The sequence below is a fragment of the Elephas maximus genome, chromosome 13 (genome assembly GCF_024166365.1).
Source record: "Elephas maximus indicus isolate mEleMax1 chromosome 13, mEleMax1 primary haplotype, whole genome shotgun sequence".
NCBI classification, from domain to species: domain Eukaryota; kingdom Metazoa; phylum Chordata; class Mammalia; order Proboscidea; family Elephantidae; genus Elephas; species Elephas maximus.
Genome location: NC_064831.1, coordinates 97,119,461 through 97,146,269, shown reverse-complemented (window position 1 = coordinate 97,146,269; position 26,809 = coordinate 97,119,461). Strand labels below are relative to the sequence as shown.

At 41.8% G+C, this 26,809-nt stretch overlaps 1 protein-coding gene across 1 annotated transcript in view; it reads right to left on the bottom strand.

Annotated features, from left to right (window-relative positions):
* Positions 1 to 26,809, bottom strand: part of CHRNA7 (cholinergic receptor nicotinic alpha 7 subunit) — a 193,415-nt gene that overhangs the window by 68,550 nt on the left and 98,056 nt on the right. The window contains exon 4 of the mRNA XM_049905457.1: positions 24,907 to 25,016. Coding sequence (XP_049761414.1) covers positions 24,907 to 25,016 — 110 coding nt within the window. The remainder of the gene's footprint in view (positions 1 to 24,906; positions 25,017 to 26,809) is intronic.

The window sequence follows — 26,809 nt, the reverse complement described above, 5'->3', positions numbered from 1 at the left end:
GCTTCTGTGCCAACCCTGTTCCTCTTCTCCCCACTTCTGGACTCTCCCCAATTCTCCTATTCCTCAGCTACTGCCTGGAGTTCCAAGATCTCAGTCTGTGCTTGTTTTTACGCCCTGTTCAGTGAGTTAGCTACTGGGGGGTGGGGGGGATAGATGGGACTGTCCGCTCACTCTGCCATCCTGCTCTGCCTCTCTCACATGACTGTATTTAGGTGACCAGGCGAACTGAAGCCCTTGAAAGGTATCCTTTCAGAAAACAGTCGAAGATTAATGAGCATGTCCTGTTTCTAGGACCCCAGAATTCCTACAATCATGTCTCACTGACTTGTGCTTGTCTTAGCAAGGTTTGTACTCTTCTATTTTTTATAATGTTTCAGCACACACTGCTGTCTTGTAAGAATTACATATCCTGACATAAATGTCAACCAATCAGAAAAATGCACTGTAAGTTCCGGGTATTTTATTACGAAAGCTTCCCTGAAACTTTCATCAAATTGGGAGTGCTTCTGCGCCTTGGAAACCCTGGTGGCCTAGTGGTTAAGTGCTACAGCTGCTAACCAAAAGGTGAGCAGTTCCAATCACCTGCTGCTCCTTGGCAACTCTATGGGGCAGTTTACTCTGTCCTATATGGTCACTATGAGTCCGAATCAACTCGATGGCAATGGGTTTGTTTTTTTTTTCCTGCAACCTTGTGGTTACACTGCCTTGTATTTGAACTGCTCTATGCACTCAATAACACTCAATAAACTTTGAAATTACCTTACAGAGAGGACTCTTGTTCTCTGACAAAAGGCAGAGCATGATGGAGTTATTTGTGATGCTAAAGCAGCTCTGTATGTTCATTGTGGTTGTTGCTGCACAAACCTACACATGTAATAAAAACTGCACAGAATTCTACTCACTCACAGAGAGAGAGAGAGAGAAATGAAAGCATGTAAAGCTGATGAAATCTGCATAGGTTCTGTGGATTGTACCAACGTCAATTTCCTGGTTTTGACACTGACCTTGAGTAATACAAGATGTTACCATTAAGGGAAAATGAGAAGGATACACAATACCTCCACGTATATTTTTTCAATTTCCTGTGAATCTGTAATTATTTCAAAATAAAAACTTAAAAAAAAAGAAATTTACCAATACCCCCAAATAGTGAAGAGAATACATCTAATCAGTGAAATATTACATCATTATTAAAAGGATAATTGGGGAAAGCCCATGGAAACACGGGAAATATTCATGGTGATTGAAAAATGCAGTCATTATAAGCACGACAAATGTAATAAGTGAGTGGACTGGAGGAAAATATATAAAATGAAATCCAGCTGTTCAGAGAAGGGAAAGAAATTAAGCAATTATACTTGGCCATGGCCATCAATCCTGGTGTTTTGAAAGAGTCTCTGCCTTGCCCTCAATCTAAAGTTAGCTTTCCTTTCCTTTTTATAATTTATTTTATTTTTTGTTGTTGTTGAGAATATACACAGCAGAACATACACTGATTCAACAATTTCTACACGTACAACTCAATGACATTGATTATATTCTTTGAGTTGTACAACCATTCTCGCCCTTCTTTTCTGAATTGTTCCTCCCCCGTTAACAAACTCACTGCCCCCTAAGTTTTCTATCTTATCTTTCAAGTTCCTTTTGTCAATTTTATCCCATACAGAAGGCACCTAACAACAACAATCTTTAAACCTTAAACCAAAAATATTCCGAACAATAGTTTAGCATAATTATTGAAGTTAGGTTTTCATAATAAATGAAGTAAGGTTCAACAAAACCAAGGTAAAAAGAGTATGACAGTGTCCACTGGAAGTTCAGAAAGAACTGCAACCTTCAAACCCAGATGCTACCTACCACAAGTCTCAAATTCAAAAATCCATGAAATCTTCTCATGTTAATGTTTACATTGGTGGGTACAAAACATTTAACTCTTTCATAATAATAGCCTTCAGAGGCACTATCCACAAGTCTACAAAATGGAACCCATACTATGTTCTGCTTACCAAGAACTAATCAAAGGAACTGTGACAGTCATAATACATCTTGTGTGTTGATAGCAAAATGCACACAAATTCCTGTAATGATTCACTAAAGTTGGCTAGCATTAATTCATCCCTGGGGAGAACTGGAAGCAAAAACTAGGTAAGTGTTAGGAAGAAACATAAAGATGGTTAAACCCAGTTTCTTTTCTTTTGTCATAAGCCGTCAATGGTGAAAGCGTCATGCATCACTCAGTTAATCTTTCTCTGGACAGTAGGAAGGAGACACAAATGTTAATTGAGGTTACTGCATGGGCTGAAATGCGAGACTTCAGGCACCAAGTCCCTCCCAGCTTCCACCTAACTAAAGGGATGCAGGCTGGTATCCACGGCCAACAGGAGCCACCTGTAGCAGACTGTCGAGCCCTACTCCACATCTGCTGCATGGGACCCTGCGGAAAGTAGAAGTGGAGTCTCCACGTGATTGACAAGTACTCAGGAGCTTCTTGGGCCCAGTGAAGTCAGACAATCAAGGCAGAAGAGTGCACATGGGCAGTAGCACCTAGAGCACCCACACGGGCTGCAAGGCCTCAAAGGACCACCAATGGAACCGATGAGCACCCTGAGAGCTTTCAACTCACCCTGCTGATCAACTAGTTGATACCCCGGTGGCCCAGTGCAGCAGCTTGCTGAATGTCTCCTAGAGGGTACCAGGCGAGGGCCGCTTTAGAGCCCTGAGCCTGGAAGCTCTGAGGGCGATCTTGCTGCTTGCTGCACCAGGCTTCCCTGTGCGAGGAAGGGCGGGAAGAGCATTTCTGCTGCTTTGGCTTGTTTCACTCTCTTACGTGCCTTGGTAGATTTTTATCGTTTTCCTCACTATGGTCTGGTGTATGTGTACCAGGTTTATTCCTGAGCGTTTGATGGCTATTTTCTCTATTGTAAACGAGAGCTTTATTTTCCATTTTACTTTATCGGTATTTGGTATTCACTGATATGAGGCTAAGTTACTGTGTGTGTTTTTCTTTTTAAAGTTAACATTATTATCTAGTCTTCCTTGTTCAATTGTCTTATTATTCCAAAGGTTGTCAGTTGATTCTATTTTTAGGTAAATAATCAACTGGAAATAACGACAGTGTTGTCTCTTCCCCTGTAGTATTTAGATCTTGTTTTTAATTTGCTCTTTGAGTGCCCGGGTGAGAGCCCCCAGAAGACAGTTGGAGAGCACAGGTATCTATTAGCATCTCAAGTCAGTCTCTCTGACTTGATTGGTATTCTTCTAACTTTTCAGCAGTCAGTTTTATGTTGTCTGTAGTTTTTGTGGATAATATTTATCTAATTAGGAAAAATTTATTATATCCCTAGCTTATAATGTGTTCTGATCAAGAATGGGAGCTGAATTTCATAATTTTTCAGTCTCTATTTAGATTACATATTTGTTTCCTTCCATGAATAAATCTACCAAATTAATCCATCTTTGCCTACCTGGTATAAACCTTACTTGGTATTTTTAATTTAATGCACTGCTGAATTTTACCTGCCAATATTTTATTTAGGATGTCTGCACCCATATTAAAATGTAGATTTGTTGAAAGTTATCTTCTATTAAGGTATCTTTGTTGTGTTAATTTAATATGAATTTTACACTAGGTTTATAAAATGAATTTTCCACCTTTTATCCATGTTCTAAAATACGTTATATGTTTATTTTTTAAAGGTGAGGTAAAATTTAAATGTAAAAATATACCTTTTAAAAGGTAAACCTTTGCCTACCTTTTCCATTTTTTATGTATTTTTAAAAAATCTATTCTGGTTTTCTACCAATTCTTTCACATTTTAGTAATTTGTACTTCCCTAGAAATTCATCCATTTCAACTAAGTGTTTATAAATATACTCTCATTACTCATTTAGTTTTTGATGCTTCAAATAACCAGATTTTTTTTTTAAGGTGTGTTTGTTTTGTTTCTTTGTGAGATTACTTCTGTTTAAGTCTTTACTAATTCCTTTCTTCTGCTTCCTTAGTTTTATTCTGATATTCAGTTTTTAGCTTTTTAAGATAGAGGCTTAATTACACAAATTTTAAACTTCCTCCTTTTTTTTTTTTTTCCTTTTCTAATTTTTAAGTACTACTTTGATACATGCCCTCTCAAGGTCACTCATTTCTTAAAAGTCTGGTATATCAATTGTAAATTCCTATTTAAGCCAAGATCGAGAGCATTTTTTAAAAAATGTTCAACTAAAAATTATATATATAAATATATTACTATATTGCTCTCATTTGTTATTTCTGCTTTTATAGCACTGTGGTCAGAGAATATGAGTGACATGATATATGCTTTTTTGGAATACACTAGATATTATCTGTGGTTCAAAAATAATTATTTTTGTGAATGCTTTCAAATATGTCTGAAAATAATATTTTTTGTTTGTTTCATGGGTACAAATCTCTCTGTATATCACTTGGGTTAGTCTTACCAACTTGTTTTATATCATTTCTTTCCTAGATTCTGGCTTTTTTTTCTTTTGTATTTCATCAGCATTAGTTGTATATATTCAAGTCATATTGTTTGTCATATAAATGTTCATGACTATTTTTGTTTTATGAATAAATTTTCCTTTAATCAATATCAAGTATTCATTTCATGCTATTTTGTGGTTGTTGCTTGTATGTGTACATGTCTTCATACTGTATTTGTCAAATAAGAACAGTGCAAAATCTGCGTTTTCTTGGTGGAATTTCTCTGATCTACATTTTTAAATCCCTTTAGTTTCAAGCTTCTGGATCAATTTGATCAAAATTTATCTTCTGTATATATCTAGAAGCCCTGATGGTTCTGTGCTTAAGAGCTCGGCAGCTAACCAAAAAGTCAGCAGTTCGAATTCACCAGCTGTTTGTTGGAAACCCTAAGAGACAGTTCTACTCTGTCTTACAGGGTCACTTTGTTTTTTTTTAAACATATATATATATAAACCCATTGCCGTTGATTCTGACTCATAGCGTCCCTATAGCACAGAGTAGAACTGCTCCATAGAGTTTCCAAGGAGCGCCTGGCAGATTCGAACTGCCGGCCCTTTGGTTAGCAGCCATAGCACTTAACCACTATGCCACGAGGGTTTCCATTTTGTAATTAGTAATTGTTTTAATGTATTTCTATTGTATTAGTTTTGTTCTTCCCTAGCATTATCTCGTACATTTTTTCCCTTTAATTTTTCTATGCTTGCATCTGGTGCATTCACAGAATTCTTTATTTTTATTTTATTTTTTTTGTGGTTTCTTATTTTTGTGTCTATTGGTTTGGGAGCTATACCATTTCTGTTCCTCTGATAGGTATGCAAATATTTAGCATATATATTTACTTGTACATTTTTCATTTTGCACATTTTGCACGTTTAACTAGGGTATCTCTGTTATACAGGAACCAGAGAAGGCCCACAGTAGACTTCCTGTTTCTCCTTCTACTTCCCAATCTCCTAGCGAACCAAATATTTACGTCATTATTTACATGAAGATATTATCAAAAAATACTTAAACTTCACTGTAACTTTTGCTGGTTTTTTTCCTAACAACTACTGACTATATAAGATAATAAGCAAGTTGTTATCTTGCTTCAATCGGATTTTCCTGAGTAATTCTTTCAGATATGGTGTAAACTAAGTGAGACTTTACATATTTCAAACTGGATAGTTCAGTTCAGTAAAATATTTTATTTTAAAAATAATGTTTCTTCCATCTTTGAAAGTAGTGGTCTATTAACGTAAGCAAATTTGTTTCTTACTACTATATTTTTCACTTTGAGGGTGCTTAAGAGTTTTCCCTTTACCTTGGGTTAAATTTCAGCATGCCATTAAACATATATGTCTCTTTTGGCTCACGCTGCTTAACACTCAGTATGGCACTGGCACATGAAGAAACAAATATAATCTTCCCATTTCAACTCAGTAGGAAAAAGATGTATTGTTCAATACACACAAAAAATTCAGAAAAACACTACAAAATAGAAAGCAAACAATTTTGTTTACTAAAACATTATAAAATAAAAAGCAAACTATTTTATTTACTAAAATGTATTAGAAGGAACTATTACAGAATGCATTTGTAACCTTCTGGTATGGAATCCCAAAGTCACAAAGGATTCATAAAAAATGTAACACAGAGATGTGATTACCTAAGAATTTAAAATTTATTTTAAATAAAAGACCACACATAATGTTAAAAGATAACTGGAGTGATTTAAAATAAATAATCCTTCAGGACAAATTGGCATGGGAAGTGAAGGAAAAAGGAGAATGATAAGCTCTAGGTTAATTTTGATTCTCAGGATAAATCTGGGTACATTTTGTGATTCACATCCCACACTTCTGACCCAAGCAACCAGAATTTTCTTATTTTGTACTTGTTGGTAGTGGGAAGAAAGACTGAATGCAATCTACAGAGTGTGAGTTCCAAGTGCTACTATCCAAATTCTGTTCATCAGCAATTCCCTGCTGGACCAAGGTAAGGGCCCTTAACTAGTTCACTCACTCACTGTTATTTGTTGCTTTCCATGGACTGTTTGCCACATTATAGTGTGGGTATAAAAAATATGAATAAAATACAGTCATCCCATGGAGTTTCCCAGGCAGTGGTGATGAACAACAGTGTTAAAATATGTCCCATGACATAAACAAACAAAACACCCTCCTAGGTCCACACAGCACAGAGGAGGGACTGCGGCAGGAAGTCAGGGACAGATTCCCAGGGAAGATAATGCATGGTCTAGGTCTGCCTGGAATGATCCAAATGCCTTAGTGTGTCGTTCACCCCTGGCCCTACTACTCCTATTCTCATCCTGTCCCTTGAATTAAAAACAAATGTTTTGAGTGTCTTGCATGATTTGGTCCTCCCCAGCGTTACCTCCAGCCATTCCTTCTAAGAACCTTGGGCCATCTTCTTCCTTGCCTGTCTTCCCATGAATGTGCCCTATCGTTTCTGGCCCCATGCCTTAATCCAGTTGTTTTCTCCATGTTCTCTTCACCTCTCCTCCTAAAGCAAGAGGACCACATAAATTATTGTCTAAAGCAGGATACTCCATAAGAGTGAAAGGGACACTATTAATAATTATGTCAGCATGACGGGTATAAGCCAGGGCTGTCCCTGGGAGACCAAGAATCATGGCCACCCCACCCTGAACAATTTATCTCCTCTTCCCATTGGATGAGGATCACTCTCTTCCAGATCCTTATACGAAGTCATACCCCTAACACACGTTGCCTTCTGCCCTGTAGGATGGTCTCGTGTGTCCTTGTCTTACACCCACTAAGAAGTCATCAAGAGTTGGAAAAACTGTGAGGGGTGTAGTGCCAAGGCCTTAATCCTGGCCCTGCATGAAGAAGCCATTTCATCTCTCTCCAAACAGTTCTCTCCATGATGAACTAAGGATAATAATTCCAGATTACTTCACTGACAAACATGAAATCGAATAAGATCACTGAGGGTAAAATGATGTGTTACTGATTATAAATGCTTTAAGGGCAGTGAATAGTGTCTCCCTCTCGAAAGTACAGCATCCCTCACATAGAAGAATGTCCTCGTAAAATACCTCTGAGCTGAACTGCCAGCATCTGCCTCATCAGCACCCTGGCCATGGCCTGAGGAAAGCCTTGGTCCTTCCCGTTCCTGCTACATACCATAGTACACCTTCAACTTGGGCCCATCCATGAAAGCCCCTTCCCCATAACCTGCATAGCTGAGGTTCCTTCTCAAATGTTTCCTCACTGTGAACCACAACTCTCTATGTGCTTGTCCCACAGCAAGTGACCAGTGAACACAGCCCTGGTGGGCAGGGAAAATACTCAGGAACCTCCACGGCAGGCCTAGGGCTGACCCTGGCTCCCAAAGCTGTGGCTGTCCATTTCTCTTCCTTCAGGCAGCTCGTGGTGATGACTGAACTTCTCATCGAATTCTTGTCTCAGATATTTATTACATGGGCCGGTACAATCATGTTGGCTCTGCATTTGACGTTGTGAAGATCAATAAGCTTATCTCCCAAAGCTGTCCTCTTGCGCAAGATCACTTTCCTGGCCCTCAGGGTTTGAGGCAGTGGGGGGTGAGGCATGCTCCCTGGGTTGGCCTGGGCCAAATGCAGGAGGGCAGTCTTCCCCAGGAACCTCCAGCACAGAGCCATCCCAGAAAACTCCAATACTCTGTGGTACCTGGCCCTCTGAGACTCTGCTCACACCTCAAACTCTTGCAAAGGGCTTTTGATTTTGTCATTGAATTTTGTCAACCATGGGAGCACTCTCTGGGCCCTCACTGACAAGGAATTTGGTCAAAGAATAGTTGGATGTCAGATGCTTAAGATAACCTCTTAAGAGCAACGGTAAGAAAATCCCACCTCAACTCCAAAAGACTGGAACGGACAACTACCCCTCTTCAGAAAGTTAAAGATGAAAGGCAGAGGCAGAGTGGCCCAGGTGGTCGGAAAGTGAAGCCGATTTAGAGGGAGGGATAGATGGATTCTTTTGCTTTGTTCGACTTTCAGGAAAGAAAGACACAAGAACTCTGAACAGCAGGAGCGCTTCTCAGTCATGATTAGGGCAGGCCAACTTCGGGCAAATCACAGACTACAGAGTTGGGCCCACTGCACACCAGCTGGGCAACCATAGGGGAGTTACTGAGCCTCTCTGAGCACCAGTCTCCTCCCCTGAGAAATGTGGGTGCTAATGTCGACTTCACAAAGCCCGATGTATTTGTTCTTAGCTGCTGTCGAGTTGTTCCCCAACTTATGGCCACCCCATGTATTAATACAACAAAATGAAATGTTGCCTAGTCCTGTGCCATCCCTGTGTTGGTTGGGGACGAGACTGTTGTAATCCACAGATTTTCCTAACTGATTTTCAGGAGTAAATTGCTAGCCCTTCCTTCCTAGTCTGTGTTAATCTGGAAGCTCCACTGAAACCTGTTGAGCATCACAGCCACACACGAGCCTTTGCTGACAGATGGGCGGTGGCTGAGCATGAGATGCTTTGGCCAGGAATTGAGCCCGGGTTTCCCACACGGAAGGCAGGCATTCACCACCAAACCAGCAGTACCACCACACAAAGCCTCAAACCAAACCCACTGCCATCGAGTCAATTCTGACTCACAGAGACCCTATAGGACAGAGTAGAACTGCCCCACATGGTTTCCAAGGCTATAAATCTTACAGAAACAGAAGAAGGAAATAAGCGTCCATGTGTCCTGACCAGCCCGAACCCGCCATTCAGTGAGTGTTCAGCGAAGGAGCTTTGCTTCAACGTGTGGAAGTAAAAGAGCTCAAGGACGACCACCTGTGCTTAGGGCATGGAGACCCCAGCTTTCTCAGAAAGAGCTGACCAAGACAGGAGTGTTCCAGGTCAGCTGGCAGACACTCCACTCTGCAGACAGGCCAGGCTCCAAGTTCACCGAAGGCAGACACATTAGTGAGGCTTTCAAGGGCTGACTGAGGACCATGTGCACACGTCCTCCCTCCCCAAATATAACAGAGATGCTAGAGAAAGTAATGAAAGAAACACACCCACTGCCATCACTCAGGAGTGCACGAGCGGAGAACAGAGGATACTTTCTGGATAAGATAAACCAGTGGGGTCTATGAAGGGCAAGTCAGAGCTGACAGAAATTGAACTGTGTCCCCCAGAAGATGTGTTGGAATCCTAATCCCGATCTGTGGGTTTGATCCTGTTGGAAAATAGAATTTTGTTGTGTTTATTAGGTAATACCAGAGGAGAAGAATGGATTCTAGGTCTAATCACTTCTGAGTTATAAAAAGAACAGATTAGACACATGGGCAGGCACACACATAGGGTGGGGGGAGTTGAGGGAGGAAAGACACCGTGTGAGGATGATCTACAAGCCAAGGAAGCAAGGAACACCCAGAAGTACTGACAAGGAAGGAATCGACACAGCATGGCCCAGACATTGATTTGGACTTTAAGCCTCCAGAACTGTGAGGAAATAAATTTCTGTTCATTTAAACCACCCACTTGTGGTATTTTGTTACAGCAGCACTAGGAAACTAAGACAGAAGAACAGAAATAAATATTTTTACAATTATTAAGGGCAAAAAAGACAGGAAACCAGCTTCGAGAAGAGAATCGAGACTCCCACATCTCCCTCACAGTAAAAGTCAAGGCTGGGTCTGCAGGCCCGTTTGTGTCTCTGATTCCTCTTCTGCCCACCCCCCACTGGCCCAGCCGTGCCACCCTCCTCCTGTTCCCAGAACAGAATAGAGAGGGCATGCTTCTACCTCAGTGCCAATAAAAACACATTTTTTTAAAGATAAAATCATGGTGCTTTCACAAGTGTAATACAAGCACAAGTCAAAGTTCTGATTTTAGTCTTTAATTAACAAAGGAATCAGTAAGGTGTTAAAAACAATCCAAAGAGCAGACACGTTATGGGCTACCAGAAATGGTGAACCAACTGAACTTGTTAAGGGGGTGGGCTTCCAGCAGATAAAAGCTATTTGCTTCTCTATGGAGAAGAATCATTTGCATCCACTAATGGTTTTCTGGAACGTGTTAGCTGCCACAGAGCCTAGGCCTGACTCACGCCAACCCCACGCACAACTGGATGGAACACTTGTGTTCACTACAGTTTTCATTGGCTGATTTTTAGAAGTAGATTGCCAGGCCTTTCTCTCTAGTCCATCTTAGTTTAGAAGCTCTGCTGAAACCTGTTCTGTATCACAGCAATAGGAAAGCCTCCATTGACAGATGAGTAGTAGCTGAGCATGAGAACCTTGGCTGGGAATGGAACCTGGGTCTCCTGCATGGAAGGTAAGAATTTTAGCACTGAACAACCAATGCCTCACTTCTGGAACTTACAGAGTTGAAAAATGATTCAAAGACAATGTAAGGAAGAGTCCACTGCAGATCAGGGAACCTGGAAGGGGCAGACAACCACTGGAAGCCCAGTCATCTCTTGTTTGTTTGTTTTGTATTTCAAAGCCTTTCCCAGCCTCTCCTGATAGGGCTGCTAAACTAGCTGTTCTTCCTGTCAAGAACACTACAGGTACCTCCCCCATACCACATGATTTGCTCCTCCACCTGCTGCTCACTGCTTCTGTTGGCCCCACCTCACTGCTTCTGTTGGCCCCACCCCTACCTCTGGATCCAGGACTCCCTGTCCTCTTTCCTTGCATTATTGGTCTCAGAGTATCTACAAACTGGTGGTCTTTCTTTCTCTTCCCTGTCTCCCTCTCTCAAAAGGGCGTGGGATTTTGTCTGGTTTGATCACTCTGGGTGCTTAGATCCTAGAATTATGGCTGATATAGTTAAGCCTTCACTAAATATTGGTTGAGTGAACGCACAAATTAAAAACAAACACATCCGAGAGGCGGAGCCAAGATGCCGGAATAGATAGACACTTGCTGTGACCCCTCTTTACAACAAAGACCCGAAAAAAAAAAGTGAAACGAGTATATTTATGACAAGCTAGGATCCCTGAACATCAAAGGCAGGCACAGAAAACGAACAGGGGGCAGGGGGAGGAATGGACAGTTAAGAAGCTGAGAGGAGTTACCAGACCTGAATCACAGGGAGTCCTAAGGCACCATTCCCTCTGTGGCAGTGGCGGGCTGCTACTAGTGTTCAGCTGCAGTTTACTCAGGGAGAAGCAGCCAGCCACACAGCCTACTCACATTTCTGGAACCTGAGAACAGTGCTATCAGCAAAAGCCTCATACTTGCATACATTTTACTGTACATACCCCACCCCCAAGCCAGCTTCAGCAGCTGAATTCCTTGGGCCTGAGATAGGCACTGTTGAGCACCTAGAGCCATCCTCCTGGCCTTGGAGAAGGAGAATTTTACAATTGGGGGAAAAGATAATTTGCCAGCTCCACTAACTGAGGGAGCTCAGGACAGAAGCAGCTCTTGTTCAGGCATAAACAGTCTGTGGACTGAGCACTTTTCCCTTCTGCATGCACCTGTGTGGGCCTATTTCAGGAGAATAGGCCCTTGTTGGCGGACTTCAACCACTTCAGCTGTGCAGTGGAGAGATGTGTGTTTGATGTCTGACATTGCTTTGCCTATTAAACAGGGTCCACACCTACCCACATCAGGGACCTAAGGACTGGTGGCTCCACTCAGGTCACCCAGCCACCTGCGACAGAGGCCCAAAGATAACTGGTACCTCCCAGTCCTTACAACCAAAAACTTTGGGTGCCCATGGTCCATCTGCAGAACCCACCCACCTGCACGCCCTAGGGAACAGAGATGTGCTTTCCTTAGAGATACTCAGGGGTCGGTTCTCAGTCCCCTGCCTTGTTCAGAGCATGCCCCCTGCTGCAATCAGATACTGGTACATACATCATTCACGCCTGCCCCTCAAAGACTGTAGGACAAAGCCTATACCACACACTTGATGATCAGCTACCTGGGCACTTGAGCTGAATTCACACAAGAGAAGAGAATGGACTCCTAGATTGATATACCTGGTAACCGCTCTAGCCATTTGGGGACAAGATGTCAGAGCTCCAAAGGTGAAAATAATCAAGCTAGCTGAATCAAGCAACCCATTTGGGTATATCAAAACAAAACAAAGCAAGAAGCTATGACACAGTGAGCAAGCATAAACTAATACAATAACTTATAGATGGCTAGGAGACAACAGTCATTACCAAGTCACATAAAGAAACATACCATGATCACCTCAACAAGCTCTCAACACAAAGAATCCAGGGGTCTTCTAGACGAAAGTGCATTCCTAGAATTACCAGAGGCAGAATACAAAAGATTAATATACAGAACCCTTCGAGACATCAGGAAGGAAATGAGGCAATATGCAGAACAAGCCATGGAACACACAGATAAAGCAACTGAAGAAATTAGAAAGATTATTCAGGAACATAATGAAAAAATGTAATAAGCTGGAAAAATCCACAGATAGACAGCAATCAGAAATTCAGAAGATTAACAATGAAATTACAGAAGTAGACAACTCAATAGAAAGTCAGAGGAGCAGAATTGAGCAAGTAGAAGCCAGATTTCCTGAACTTGAAGATAAATCACTTGGCACTAATGTATTCAAAGAAAAATCAGATAAAAGAATTTTAAAAAATGAAGAAACCTAAAGAATCATGTGGGACTCTATCAAGAGAAGTAACCTAAGAGTAATTGGAGATCTAGAACAGGGAGGGATAACAGAAAATACAGAGTGAATTGTTGGCACAAAACGTCCCTGACATCATGAAAGATGAGAAGATATCTATCCAAGATGTTCATCAAACTCCATGTAAGGTAAATGTTAAAAGAAAGACACCAAGGCATACTATAATCAAACTTGCCAAAACCAAGGATAAAGGGAGAATTTTAAGAGCAGCTAGGGATAAAAAAAAAAAATCATCTACAAAGGAGAGCCAATAAGAATAAACTCAGACTACTCAGCAGAAACTATGCAGGCAAGAAGGCAATGGGATGACTTATTTAAAAAATTGAAGGAAAAAAATTGCCTGCCAAGAATCATATATCCTGCAAAACTGTCTCTAAAATTATGAAGGTGAAATTAGGACATTTCAAGAAAAAGTTTAGGGAATTTGTAAAAACCAAACCAAAGCTACAAGAATTACAAAGGGAGTTTTTTGGTTGGAAAATCAACAATGTCAGGAATTGACCCAATACTAAACCACTGGGCAAGGCAATCAGAAGTCAACCCAGGAAGGGAAATCAAAAAAACAAATCAAGGTAAAAAAAAAAAAAAAAAAAAATCAAACCAAGAAAACAGAGATGTTATTATATAAAAGAAGCCAACATTAAAACAATAAACAGGGACTAAGAAATGTAATCACAGATCTTTCATACAGAGAAGAAGATACAGCAATACAAAAAAAAATAATAATAGGTTTAAATTTAGAAAAATAGGGGTAAAAAATAAGGTAAGTGCAAAGGAGACAAACTACCCTACTCATCAAAATAAACTACAAGAAAAAAATAGAGACTGAGCGGAAACAAAATCAACAACAAATATGAGGAAAGGACAATATATAATCTACTCAGCATAAAATTAAGTGGGAAAAAGAAACTGTCAACAACACACAAAAAAAGACATCAAAAAGAGCACTAAATTCATACCTACCCATGATTACGCTGAATGTAAATGGAGTAAATGCACCAGTAAAGACATGGAGAGTGACAGAATGGATTAAAAAACAGGGTCCATCTATATGCTGACTAAAAGAGACACACCTTCGACTTAGAGACACAAACAAACTAAAACACAAAGTATGGAAAAAAATATATCAAGCAAACAACAATCAATAAAGAGCAGGAGTGGCAATATTAATTTCCGACAAAATAGACTTTAAAGTTAAATCCATGATAAAGGGTGAGGAAGGACACTATATAATGATTAAAGGGACAATATACCAAGAAGATATAACCATATTAAACATTTATGCACCCACTGACAGGGCTGCAAGATACATAAAACAAACTCTATCAGCATTGAAAAGGGAGATAGACAGCTCCACAATAATAGTAGGAGACTTCAACACACCACTTTTGGTGAAAGACATCCAGAAAGAAGCTCAATAATGACACGGAAGATCTAAATGCCACAATCGACCAACTTGACCTCATAAACATACACAGAACACTTCACCCAACAGCAACCAAGTATACTTTCTTTTCTAGTGCACATGGAATATTCTCTAGAATAGACCACATATTAGGTTATAAAGCAAGCCTTAGCAGAATCCAAAACATTCAAATATTACAAAGCATCTTCTCTGACCATAAGGCCATAAAAGTGGAAATCAATAACAGGAAAAGCAGGGAAATGAAATCAAGCATTTGGAAACTGAACAATACCCTGCTCAAAAAAGACTGGATTATAGAACACATTAAGGATGGAATAAAGAAATTGATAGACTCCAATGAGAATGAAAACAATTCCTATCAGAACCTTTGGGACACAGCGAAAGCAGTGCTCAGAGGTCAATTTATATCAATAAATGCACACATCCAAAAAGAAGAAAGGGCCAAAATCAAAGAATCATCCCTACAACTTGAACAAATAGAAAGAGAGCAACAAAAGAAACCCTCTGGCACCAGAAGAAAACAAATGATAAAAATTAGAGCGGAACTAAATGAAATAGAAAACAGAAAAACAATTGAAAGAATTAACAAGACCAAAAGCTGTTTTTTTGAAAAAATCAACAAAATTGATAAACCACTGGCCAAAATGACAAAAGAAAAACAGGAGAGGAAGCAAATAACACGAATAAGAAATGAGATGGGCGATATTACAACAGACCCAACTGAAATTAAAAGAATCATATCAGATTAGTTTGAAAAATTGTACTCTAACAAATTTGAAAACCTAGAGGAAATGGATGAATTCCTAGAAACACACTACCTACAGAAACTAACACAGTGGTAGAACAATTAAATAGACCCATAAAAAAAGAAGAGATTGAAAAGGTAATCAAAAAACTCCCAACAACAACAAAAAAAAACCCTGGCCCGGACAACTTCACTGCACAGCTCTACCAAACTTTCAGAGAAGAGTTAACAACTCTACTACTAAAGGTATTTCAGAGCATAGAAAAGGATGGAATACTCCCAAACTCATTCTATGAAGCCACCATACCCCCGATATAAAAACCAGGCAAAAAAAAAAAAGACACCGCAAAAAAAAAGAAAAGTACAGACCTATATCCCTCACGAACTTAGAAGCAAACATCCTCAACAAAATTCTAGCCAACAGAATTCAACAACATATCAAAGTATAACTCACCATAACCAAGTGGGATTCATACCAGGTATGCAGGGATGGTTCAACATTAGAAAATCAATTAATATAATCCATCACATAAATAAAACAAAAGACAAGAATCACATGATTTTATCAATTGATGCAGAAAAGGCATTTGACAAAGTTCAACACCCATTCATGATAAAAACTCTCAGCTAAATTGGAATAGAAGGAAAACTCCTCAACATAATAAAGGGCATTTATAAAAAGCCAACAGACAACATCACCCTAAATGGAGAGAGCCTGAAAGCATTCCCACTGAGATGGGGAACCAGACAAGGATGCCCTTTATCACCACTCTTATTCAACATTGTGCTGGAGGTCCTAGCCAGAGCAATTAGGCTAGATAAAGAAATAAAGGGCATCCAGATTGGCAAGGAAGAACGAAAACTATATGTGCAGACGACATAATCTTATACACAGAAAACCCTAAGGAATACTCAAGAAAACTGCTGAAACTAATAGAAGAGTTCAGCAGAGTATCGGGATACAAGATAAATATACAAAAATCAGTTGGATTCCTCTACACCAACAAAAAGAACATCGAAGAGGAAATCACCAAATCAACACCATTTACAGTAGCCCTCAAGAAGGTAAAATACTTAGGAATAAATCTTACCAGAGTTGCGAGAGATTTATACAAAGAAAACTACAGTATACTTCTGCAAGAAATCAAAAAAGACCTACATAAGTGGAAAAACATACCTATCTCATGGATAGGGAGTCTTAACATTATAAAATTGTCTATTCTACGAAAAGCGATCTATACATTTAATGCAATCCTGATCCAAATTCCAACAACATTCTATAATGAGATGGAGAAACAAATCACCAACTTCATATGAAAGAGAAAGAGGACCCTGATAAGTAAAGCATTACTGAAAAAGGATAACAAAGTTGGAGGCCTTACTCTACCTAATTTTAGAACCTATTATACTGCCACAGTAGTCAAAACACCCTGGTATTGGTACAACAGACACATAGACCAATGGAACAGAATTGAGAATCCAGACATAAATCCATTCACATAGGAGCAGTTGATATTTGACAAAGGCCTCCAAACAGTTGAATGGGGAAAAGACAGACTTTTTAACAAATGGTGCTGGCATAACTGGATATCCATCTGCAAAAAAATGAAACAAGACCCATACTTCACTCCATGTACAAAAACGAGCTCAAAATGGATCAAAGACCTAAATATAAAACCTAAAACGATAGAGATCATGGAAGAAAAAATAGGGACAACGTTAGGATCCCTAATACATGGCATAAACAGTATAGAAAACATTACTAACAATGTTAAGAAAAACTAGATAACTGGGAGCTGCTAGAAATTAAACACCTATGCTCATCCAGAGACTTCACTGAAAGAGTAAAAAGGTTATGTACAGACTGGGAAAAAGTTTTTAGCTATGACATTTCTGATCAGCACCTGAGCTCTAAAATCTACATGATACTGCAAAAACTCAACAACAAAAAGACAAATAACCCAATTAAAAAATGGGCAAAAGATATGAACAGACACTTCACTAAAGAAGACATTCAGGTAGCTAACAGATACATGAGGAAATGCTCACAATCATTAGCCATTAGAGAAATGCAAATCAAAACTACAATGAGATTTCATCTCACTCCAACAAGGCTAGCATTAATCCAAAAAATACAAACAATAAATGTTGGAGAGGCTGTGGAGAGACTGGAACACTTATACACTGCTGGTGGGAATGTAAAATGGTACAACCACTTTGGAAATCGATTTGGGGTTTCCTTAAAAAGCTAGAAATAGAACTACCATACTATCCAGCAATCCCACTCCTTGGAATATATCCTAAAGAAATGAGAGCCTTCACATGAACAGATATATGCACACCCATGTTCATTGCAGCACTATTTACAATAGCAAAAAGATGGAAGCAACCAAGGGGCCCATCAAAGGATGAATGGATAAATAAATTATCGTATATTCACACAATGGAATACTACTATGCATTGATAAAGAACAGTGATCAGTCTGTAAAACATTTCATAACATGGAGGAATCTGGAAGGCATTATGCTGAGTGAAATTAGTCCGTTGCAAAAGAACAAATATTGTCTAAGACCACTCTCATAAGAGCTCAAGAAATAGTTAAACAGAGAAGAAAATATTCTTTGACATTTACTAGAGGGGGGAGGGAGGGAGGGTAGGAGGGGGTATTCACTAATTAGACAGAAGAAAAGAACTACTTTAGGTGACGAGAAAGTCAACACACAATACAGGCAAGGTCAGCACAACTGGACTAAACCAAAAACAAAGAAGTTTCTGGAATAAACTGAATGCTTTGAAGGCCATAGTAGCAGAGGTGGGGGTTTGGGGACCATGGTTTCAGGGGACATCTAGGTCAATTGGCATAATAAAATCTATTAAGAAAACTTTCTGCATCCCACCTTGGAGAGAGGTGTCTGGGGTCTTAAACGCTAGCAAGCAGCCATCTAAGATGCATCAATGAGTCTCAACCCACCTGGATCAAAGGAGAATGAAGAACACCAAGGACATAAGGTAATTACAAGCCCAAAAGACAGAAAGGGCCACATAAACCAGAGACTACATCATCCTGAGACCAGAAGAACTAGATGGTGCCCGGCTACAACCAATGAGTGCCCTGACAGGGAACACAACAGAGAACCCCTGAGAGAGCAGGAGAGCAGTGGGATGCAGATCCCTAATTCTTGTAAAAAGACCAGACTTAATGGTCTGACTGAGACTGGAAGGACCCCGATGGTCATGGCCCCCAGATCTTCTGTTGGCCCAGGACAGGAACCATTCCCAAACCAACTCTTCAGACAGGGATTGGACTAGACAATGGGTTGGAGAGGGATGCTGGTGAGGAGTGAGCTTCTTAGATCAGGTAGACACTTGGGACTATGTTGGCATCTCCTGCCTGAAGGGGAGATGAGAGGGTAGAGGGGGTTAGAAGCTGGCGAAATGGACACAAAAAGAGAGAGTAGAGGGAGGGAGGGGGCTGTCTCATTAGGGGGAGAGCAATTGTGAGTATGTAGCAAGGTGTGTATAAGTTTTCGTGTAAGAGGCTGACTTGATTTGTAAACTTTCACTTAAAGCCCAATAAAAATTTAATAAAAAATAAAAAACCACAACCAAGGCCAAGTAAGAAAAGGGCAGTTTAGAAGGCTGATTCAGAGGAGGTATTCTGGAGATGCAAACAAAACACAGATGGGCTGGCTCCATTCATTTCATGAGAACAGGCTTGTTCTCTCTACTGCCACTCCTCCCAGAGCTTGTTATTTAGAGGTAGCCTCTCTCCAAATTAAAAAAAAAAAAAAAAATTAGGACTGAATATTTGATCATCCAGATGCTGCAATGGCACATCCTAAAACCTCCTTCCCTTGAGGTCCACAGCAGCAACATTTCCTTTGCTCATGGGAAGATCCCAATGGTATCCAAGAACTCCCCTGCTCTCCTTTCAGCCATGCCCTCCCAGACCCCAAACACTGGCGTGGCTGCACTGTGGGCCTCTGAGCACCAACATGCCAGCTTCATTTGGTCCCCACGCTGCCCCAGTTCCAGGAGCCATCAACTGTAACAGCATGGGATCTAAGAGCTCCCTTCCTGGCAATCCCATTCTCCATGAGGGCTGCTGCGCTCCTCAGGACACACAAAGCTGCCCACTCCCAGACACAGACCCAGGCTCTCTGCTGCTACTCTGCCTGCCTCCTCTGCTTCGGCTGAGGACCACTGAGTTCTAGAACGTTCTTCCCTCCACTCACATGGCTGCTGTCCTCCCCACCAGAGCCAGGGTCGGATTTACAATCATGCCAAGGTGAAAACAGTTGGGAATTGACTTTACACAGATCTGTGATGCAGCAGGCAGGTCAGCAGTCATCCTTCCTGCAGGAGGCCCAGACAGCTTCCTACTCTGAGCTTCTGCAACCCTGCTTGAGGCTCCTCTCACCTGGCCTGAGCACAGGTGAGGCACAGGAGCAGGAGAACTAATACCCCTGAAGCAGCTCCCTACCTAGTACTGCAGGTCATTGGTAGCTAAGCACCCTGTCTCCTCAGAACAATGCTGAGACATGAGCTTTGCAGTCTCCCAGAGGGCCCCAATGGGAAAGGGCCCCAGCTGCCCACAGTGGTAGCTTGTATTTTAAGACACCCTTTACTGACTTCCCTCCCTCCCTATCACCTTGTCCCCTCCCCAAATAGCACTTCCCAGGATTACCTCCTAAATAAACTATCTGCACTGAAATCCTTATCTTGGGGGTTGTCTTCCGGGAGAACATAACCTAAAACTCTTGGGAACAGGAATAAATGATATTTCATTAGCCAGTCACTGATGAATACAATCACAAGGCCTTGGAGGCAGGATCACATCCCACCTAAACGTGTTCTGCATACATTGTCCCTTCCTGGAAGCTCTGCCATGGCCACAGGGTCATGGCCACATGTGAAAGAAAGGGCTGCAGCAGAGAACAGCACTTTTGAGCTACTTATGAGCTATTTATGTGAAAATGCAGCTTCTGAGTTTGCTAAAAAGGGATGGCTGGCATCCCATGCTGTCATAAAAATACAGAACAAATAAAAACATCTTCAAATATATTCATCAAAAAAAGATCCAATTATTGGTACTGAACCTTCTGATGGAGGAGCTCAAATAAGGAGAGGCTGAGACATCTTCCCCCTGTGATCAGACTGCTGATACCAGCAAGGCCTTTAATTCCATCCAAAGGGAAAACCACGACAGGCCATCCATAACTGCTACTCACTTGGGGCAGAATTGTGCTCAGACAAATCCTTGAACTGCAGGCTTGGAGTAGAGCAGGATACAGCAGCTGGCAAACCACTGGGATCAGCATTAAGGCAGAGACGCTTTTATTAGTGCCTGTCCTCTATTCGGAGCAAACCCGCCAGCTGGCCCAAGGCACCATCACTTGTTCACCATCCATCAGGGAAATAAAGCTGCCCATCCCAGAAAGGATGCGGGGATGGCTGTTTGCAATGACCCAGCCTCTTCAAAGCACAGAAGATGCATTACATCTCAAAAGCCATTTGTGACTCCCACACAGACTCCTGAAAATATCAAACAGGAACAGAGCAAGAAAGATGACAGACACCCTTGTGATGCGTTTCCCAACCCAAACCAAGGTTCCTTTAAAAGCCATGTCTTGCACAGAATGATGGCATCGTCCCTCCTTAAGGAAAGCTCCCCTGCATTCACGCATTAATGAACCTGCCGAGGATAACGTATTATTTTGAGTGCCTAGAAACTGGCAGAAATTACTAAGCTCAGTAACTCCCAAAATCTCCAATAAAAGAATACCAGAAGGTCAGGATCCTTTTAAATTCAATTCTGTTTTTGCTACTTCCTATGTGAATTTTTTTTGAAATGATCACATTTTAACAGTGTTTTGTATGTCACCAATATTTCTTTCCTTTTATTTCTTCATTCTCTTGCTATTCTTAGCAGCACTGTGTTATACTGTCACTCTCCATACTCCTCCATTTAGTTCTTCCCTGCTCTCTCCCTCCTTCTGTCGCACTTCTGCACAAATATTTATTAAGTGTAATGCTGGTTATGCACTCGGCTGCTAAAAGAAAGGTCGGAGGTTCAACCCCACCTGCTGCTCCCAGGGGGACAGGTGTGGGAGTCTGCTTCTGTACAGATTACAACCTTGGAAACCCTGTGGGACAATTCTACTCTGTCCTACAGCATTGCTATAAGTCAGAATCGACTCCATGGTAAGGGGATTATGCTAGGTGCCCATGAGAGACATCGGACACTAGACTTGGAGGTGGTAGGGGAGACGGAGGTTTCCCTGGAGAACTGGGAGTCAAGCTGTGTCAAATGGATAAGGGGAAGGGGAGACTGGTCCTCGCAGAGAGGGCGCTCATGGAAAGTTCCTGTGGGAAGAATGTCTGGGCATGTTAGTGATCTGAAAAGCAAACAGCTGGGCTGGAGAGCAGGAGGTATACGTCAGGGCTGAGGTGAGGGCCACACCATACGAAACTTTGGGCCATGAATTTTTTCTTCTATCCAGACAACAAAGGGAAGTCTGTGAGTGGGCTCTAAGCAAAGGCATACTAGATCCGATGTGTGTTTGGAAATGCTCTCTTCTTGCCTACTTATCCTCTCTCCTCCTACTACTAAAAAAATGCATTTAGCTTAGTGTTCTTTTCAGGCTACAAACTTCATCATATGTGTTTATTCTGGTCTTTCTGCCTGTCCCCTGCAAGTCTTTAACCTGACCTTACCAGTTTTTACCACTTCCCTTTCCTCGTGTGTGCTAGCTAGTCTCTGCAGATGGTGCCATCTCTCCCCTCCCTCCCAGCATGCTTGTGACCACCTCTTTCCCACTGAAGAGGTTTGGCTTATGTCTGCTCCCCTGAATCTGGGCCAGCAGTAAGTGACCCACAGAAGGTGGTGGGAGTGGTGTTTCAGGACTCCCAAGCTCAGACCTTAAGAGGCCTACCTGTTTCCACCCACCCATGGCCACCATGCTGTGAGATGCCCTCACCATGTGGAAAAGGCCGGCGGAGGAAACTGGAGTGCTAGAGTGGGTAGCCCCAGCTGAGCTCCCAGCTGCAGCCAGCCCTGCAGAGAACCTCCATAGGGGCCTGGTCAACCCACAGAATCATGAGAAGTAACATAATAGCTGTTATCTCTTTTTTTTTTTAAGTCATTAAGTGTGGGGTAGTTTGTTATAAAGATAACTGTCACAGTATATATGACTGGCTTAAATATTTTTCTCTTAGGTTCTTTTTCCATACTGTGCTCGTGTGGGCACACAAGTCTAATGTTTACCAGTTCCTTCAGAAAGGAGGTCCTACATCCCAATGAGGCAGCCTCTAAAGAACCCATCATGGAGTCTGGTGGATGTGGTCAATAGGAACATGGTGAGAAGAGGCAAGAGGAAGATCTTCAAGTAGATCCAAGGGGAGATGTGAGTAAAGGGGGTTCTGTTACCATCAGCTGGACCACAGTGAGGGAGGGCTGTTATCCCTGAAGGCCTGGTCCCTGGCAGCATTTGTCAGGAAAATACTAGTATACCTTCACTCCTTGAGATTCAATTATATATTCATTAACCAAAACAATAGAATCATCAAACATTTTATTTGTTGGAGTTCATAGTCTTACATATAAGTCATAAAAACCATCTCTTATAGACTCATTATAGGCCCCTAAGTGGCACGAATGGTTTGCACTCAACTACTAACCTAAGGCTTGGCAGTTTGAACCCACTCAGCAGCACCACAGAAGAAAGGTCTGGTGATTTGCTTCCATAACGATCACAGCCAAGAAAACCCTATGAAGCAGTTCCTCTCTGTAACACATGGGGTTGCCATGAGTTGCAATCGACTTGATAGCAAGGGGTTTGGTTTTTCGGTACAAACTCATTATTAAGAGATCTCACCATATTATAAAGCTCATTTTTTATTTTAAAAGAAAAAAACTGAAATGGAAACTATGGAAAACAGAATTGATATTTCTTTTTAAATTGTCATACCATCTTACTCGAGGCAGAAATCTTCATCATCATGCCTGTAAACATACAACTGCCATTTTGAATGCTAACTCTTTGCCAAACACCACGCAAAACCTACTATGTACATCCACAGAGTTATCTTTCCAAGCTCTGTGAAGCTGGCGTGTCCCCCATTTTGCAAAGGAGGAATCTGAGACTCAAGGGTAACAGAGATAGTAAATACCACGGCTAAGACATATGCTTTGACTTGTCCCACCTTAATCTTTTGCCCTTAAGCAGTCAATGTCCCCAGGAATACTCCCAGGAAACAGATGACCTAACACATAGGCATGCAAACCCATGTGTGCTTCACCTCCTCACGCTGGGACCACTCACTCTTACTTTAGACATCATTTCTCAAAGCCTGGCTGCCTGAACTAATTTAAGGAGCAGAATAGTGGCAGCAAACCAGAAAGGGTTATTCTTCTAGAGATGGCCCCAATGATTAAAGTGAAATGTGACCATCAGCAGCAAAGATAGAGAAAGAAGTAGAAGTCAATGAAAGAAACTGAATCACCCAGCCTTCTGGAAATAAAGCAGGACAAATTCGTCAAGTGGTCCAGGGGAATCACTGCGTGACCATTAAGGGCAGTGGCTGATGGTAGCACTGTTTGTTCCCAAGTCAGGAAGGCTCGCTTTGCTCTCTGAGTGGGGTCAAAGACAGCAATCACCATTAGGAAATAAGTTGCTTTTGTATTAAGCCAATTACATCTCATGGAATTCCTGAGTGGTGCAAATGGTTAATGTGCTCAGCTGCTAACCAAAAGGTTAGAGGTTCGAGTCCACCCAGAGGCAACTTAGAAGAAAGGCCTTGCAATCTACATTTGAATAATTAGCCACTGAAAACCCTATGGAGCACGGTTCTATCCTGACACACATGGGGTTGTCATGAGTTAGAGTTGACTGGACATTAACTGGTTTATTACCCTGTAGACCTTATTGGAAGGAGATATTCTGGATTTGCTTGTTTTACCATATGGTTTAAAAAGATTTCATGGCTTCTAGAAATCTACCTTACCTGGATGTCTGCCTTTTAGGGGTCTGGTGTGCATATGAGACTGCCTTTGCTTGCTGATTAATACCATATTCTGTGGCCTCAGGAGAAGGACTATTAGAACATGCCCTTATCTGCTTTTTTTCCTGGGGTACACAACATGCACTGCAAGCTTCCACACGCAGCTAGAGAAGACAGTCCTCACCCACTCAGCTGCCTTTGCTGCAGAACTCTCCCAACGCACACGAGAAATGTATCAAACGAGGGACTGGCTCCAAAGACTAGACTCCAGCAGAGCATCCAGCCCTGCTGTTGACCTCACTGGTTGATATTCAGTGAGTGTACCCCGCCTCATGCAAGAACGCCTCCAGTGCCCACGTGCAGAGAAATAATGCCACGTGCCTTTAGTACCCAACTCTGCAGATGTAGCTACTCGGGCAGCAGGCCAGGCAGGGTAAGCCTGGATTCAGGGTGAAAAACACTGGCAGAATGGGATCTGTCCCACTGCTTCTCAAAGGCCTGGCCACTTAGAAAACCCCGCAGGGAGCAATGGTCCCAATTCATGGATAACTCATCCAGCATGTCAGAATGCTAAACACATGCACATATGAAATTACTTTTCCTCTTGTCCAATGTGCTTACCTGTTATAGAGAAGAATATCTGGTTTCCAAATCTGGCCGTCTGGGAAACGGACAGTCTTCACGCCCGGGTACTCTGACATATTCCATTGCAAATAGTGATCTGTCCAAGACTGACACACACAGACAACAGCATTAGTGGCACTCTGCTTGCTTGCCTTCTAACAGTTCCTATAGACATTATTAGGTAAATTCAAGCCAAAAAGAGTTCCAGAAATTTATTTACATAATTGTGTTGCTATCTACAAACAATAAGGAAACTGGGAGTTATAATCCTTCCGAAATGCCCATGAAAAGCATAACAACCACATTGATGTCCCTGCTGTCACCACAGCCACATCCAGTTTGCAGCATCAGAGATCCTTCTGGCCACTGCAAGCCCTGGGGCTTCCACTTCTGCAGCTGATAGGTTATTTCAAGTCAAATGAAAGACTATTTTTGCTTTCATAGCTTCCCATTATAAGAAGGCTTAAAAATAAATAAATAAATCCACTTACTTCCATTAGAATAAGAAACAGATGGGAGAGATGTAGAATATTTATTCTCATGCAACATCAGTGTGCAGCAGCCTGGTAACTGCTCAGCAGCTGCTACAGAAAAGGTTTCAGATCTGCATTCCAATTTTGTTGCTGGGATAGTGTTTCTGACACCAGAACTCAACAGTGCAACTATCTGGCCTTGGTGGTTAACACTGAATCGGGGCATGTGGGTGGGGTGAGGACTCTAGGAGCACTGTTAAACCGCAGACATGGATGCATCTCCTCAGGACAGGCTCTCCCAGAGAAAGGTCCATGCCCAGAACCTGTCTCTCAGGACCACGCTCACTGGCCTTTCCCTGCTTTCCCGGGCTGCCAGATCTGCCGAGGTAGCTGGAGCAGGATCACACCCTCAGATGTGCGTTTCTGGGCCTGCTGAGCTGGGGCCTCAGGGCTGAGAGTTGGGACTTAACAGCCCCTACAAGTATGTGGGACTGTCCCTGGGTGATGCTGTTAAAGCACCTGGATGCTAACCAAAAGGTTGGCCATATGAGTCTACCCAGACGTGCCTGGGAAGAAAGGCCTGGGATCTACCTTCAAAAAGACAGCCATTGAAAACCCCATGGAGCACAGTTCTACTCTGACACACATGGGGTCGCCATGAGTCAGAATGGACTGGTTACTAGTTACAAGTAAAAACTAAAAAAAACAAACCCACTGCCATGGAGTCAATTCTGACTCATAGCGACCCTACAGGATGGAGTAGAACTATCCCACAGCATTTCCAAGGAGCAGCTGGTAGATTCGAACTGCCTACCTTTTGGTTAGCAGCCAAACTTTTAACCACTGCACCACCAGGGATCCAGTTACAAGTAAGTGCACCATAATCAGGCCAGATTCAGAGACAGGCCCCCATCCTGTCTCCATCCCCGGGGTTCATCTGTGCTCTGGAACTAAGCATTTCTCAGTTTTGGAAAGGTCTGTGATTCAACAGCCCCAGCTGGGCCCAGGGCAGCTCCCAACCATCAAACACATCATTACTGCTGTGGCAAAACACGTATATGTGCACTAAGACAGACAGATGCATGCATCAACCTCATGTCACTTCCAGTTTTACCTCACACCAAGTGAGTTTGAGACAAAGGTACAAAAAGAACACTGAGGGGGGCAGAAAAAAACTTTAATATTCAGAGCTGTTGAGATTTAAGAGTTGCAGATTCAGTATTATGGACCTAGAACTACCGAGACTGGCAACAAGGGGTCAAAGAGCATGTCCTAGGAACACAACAGTTCTCTGAGGAGGGCAGAAAAGCATACCGGAAAGGCTGTCCCTGTTCAGGGAATATGTGACAGTGGAAGAGAGCGCTATCCAGGTGATTGACATCATTTACAGCCATGGGCCTCTAAGAATGAAGAAGTGTTCACGGACA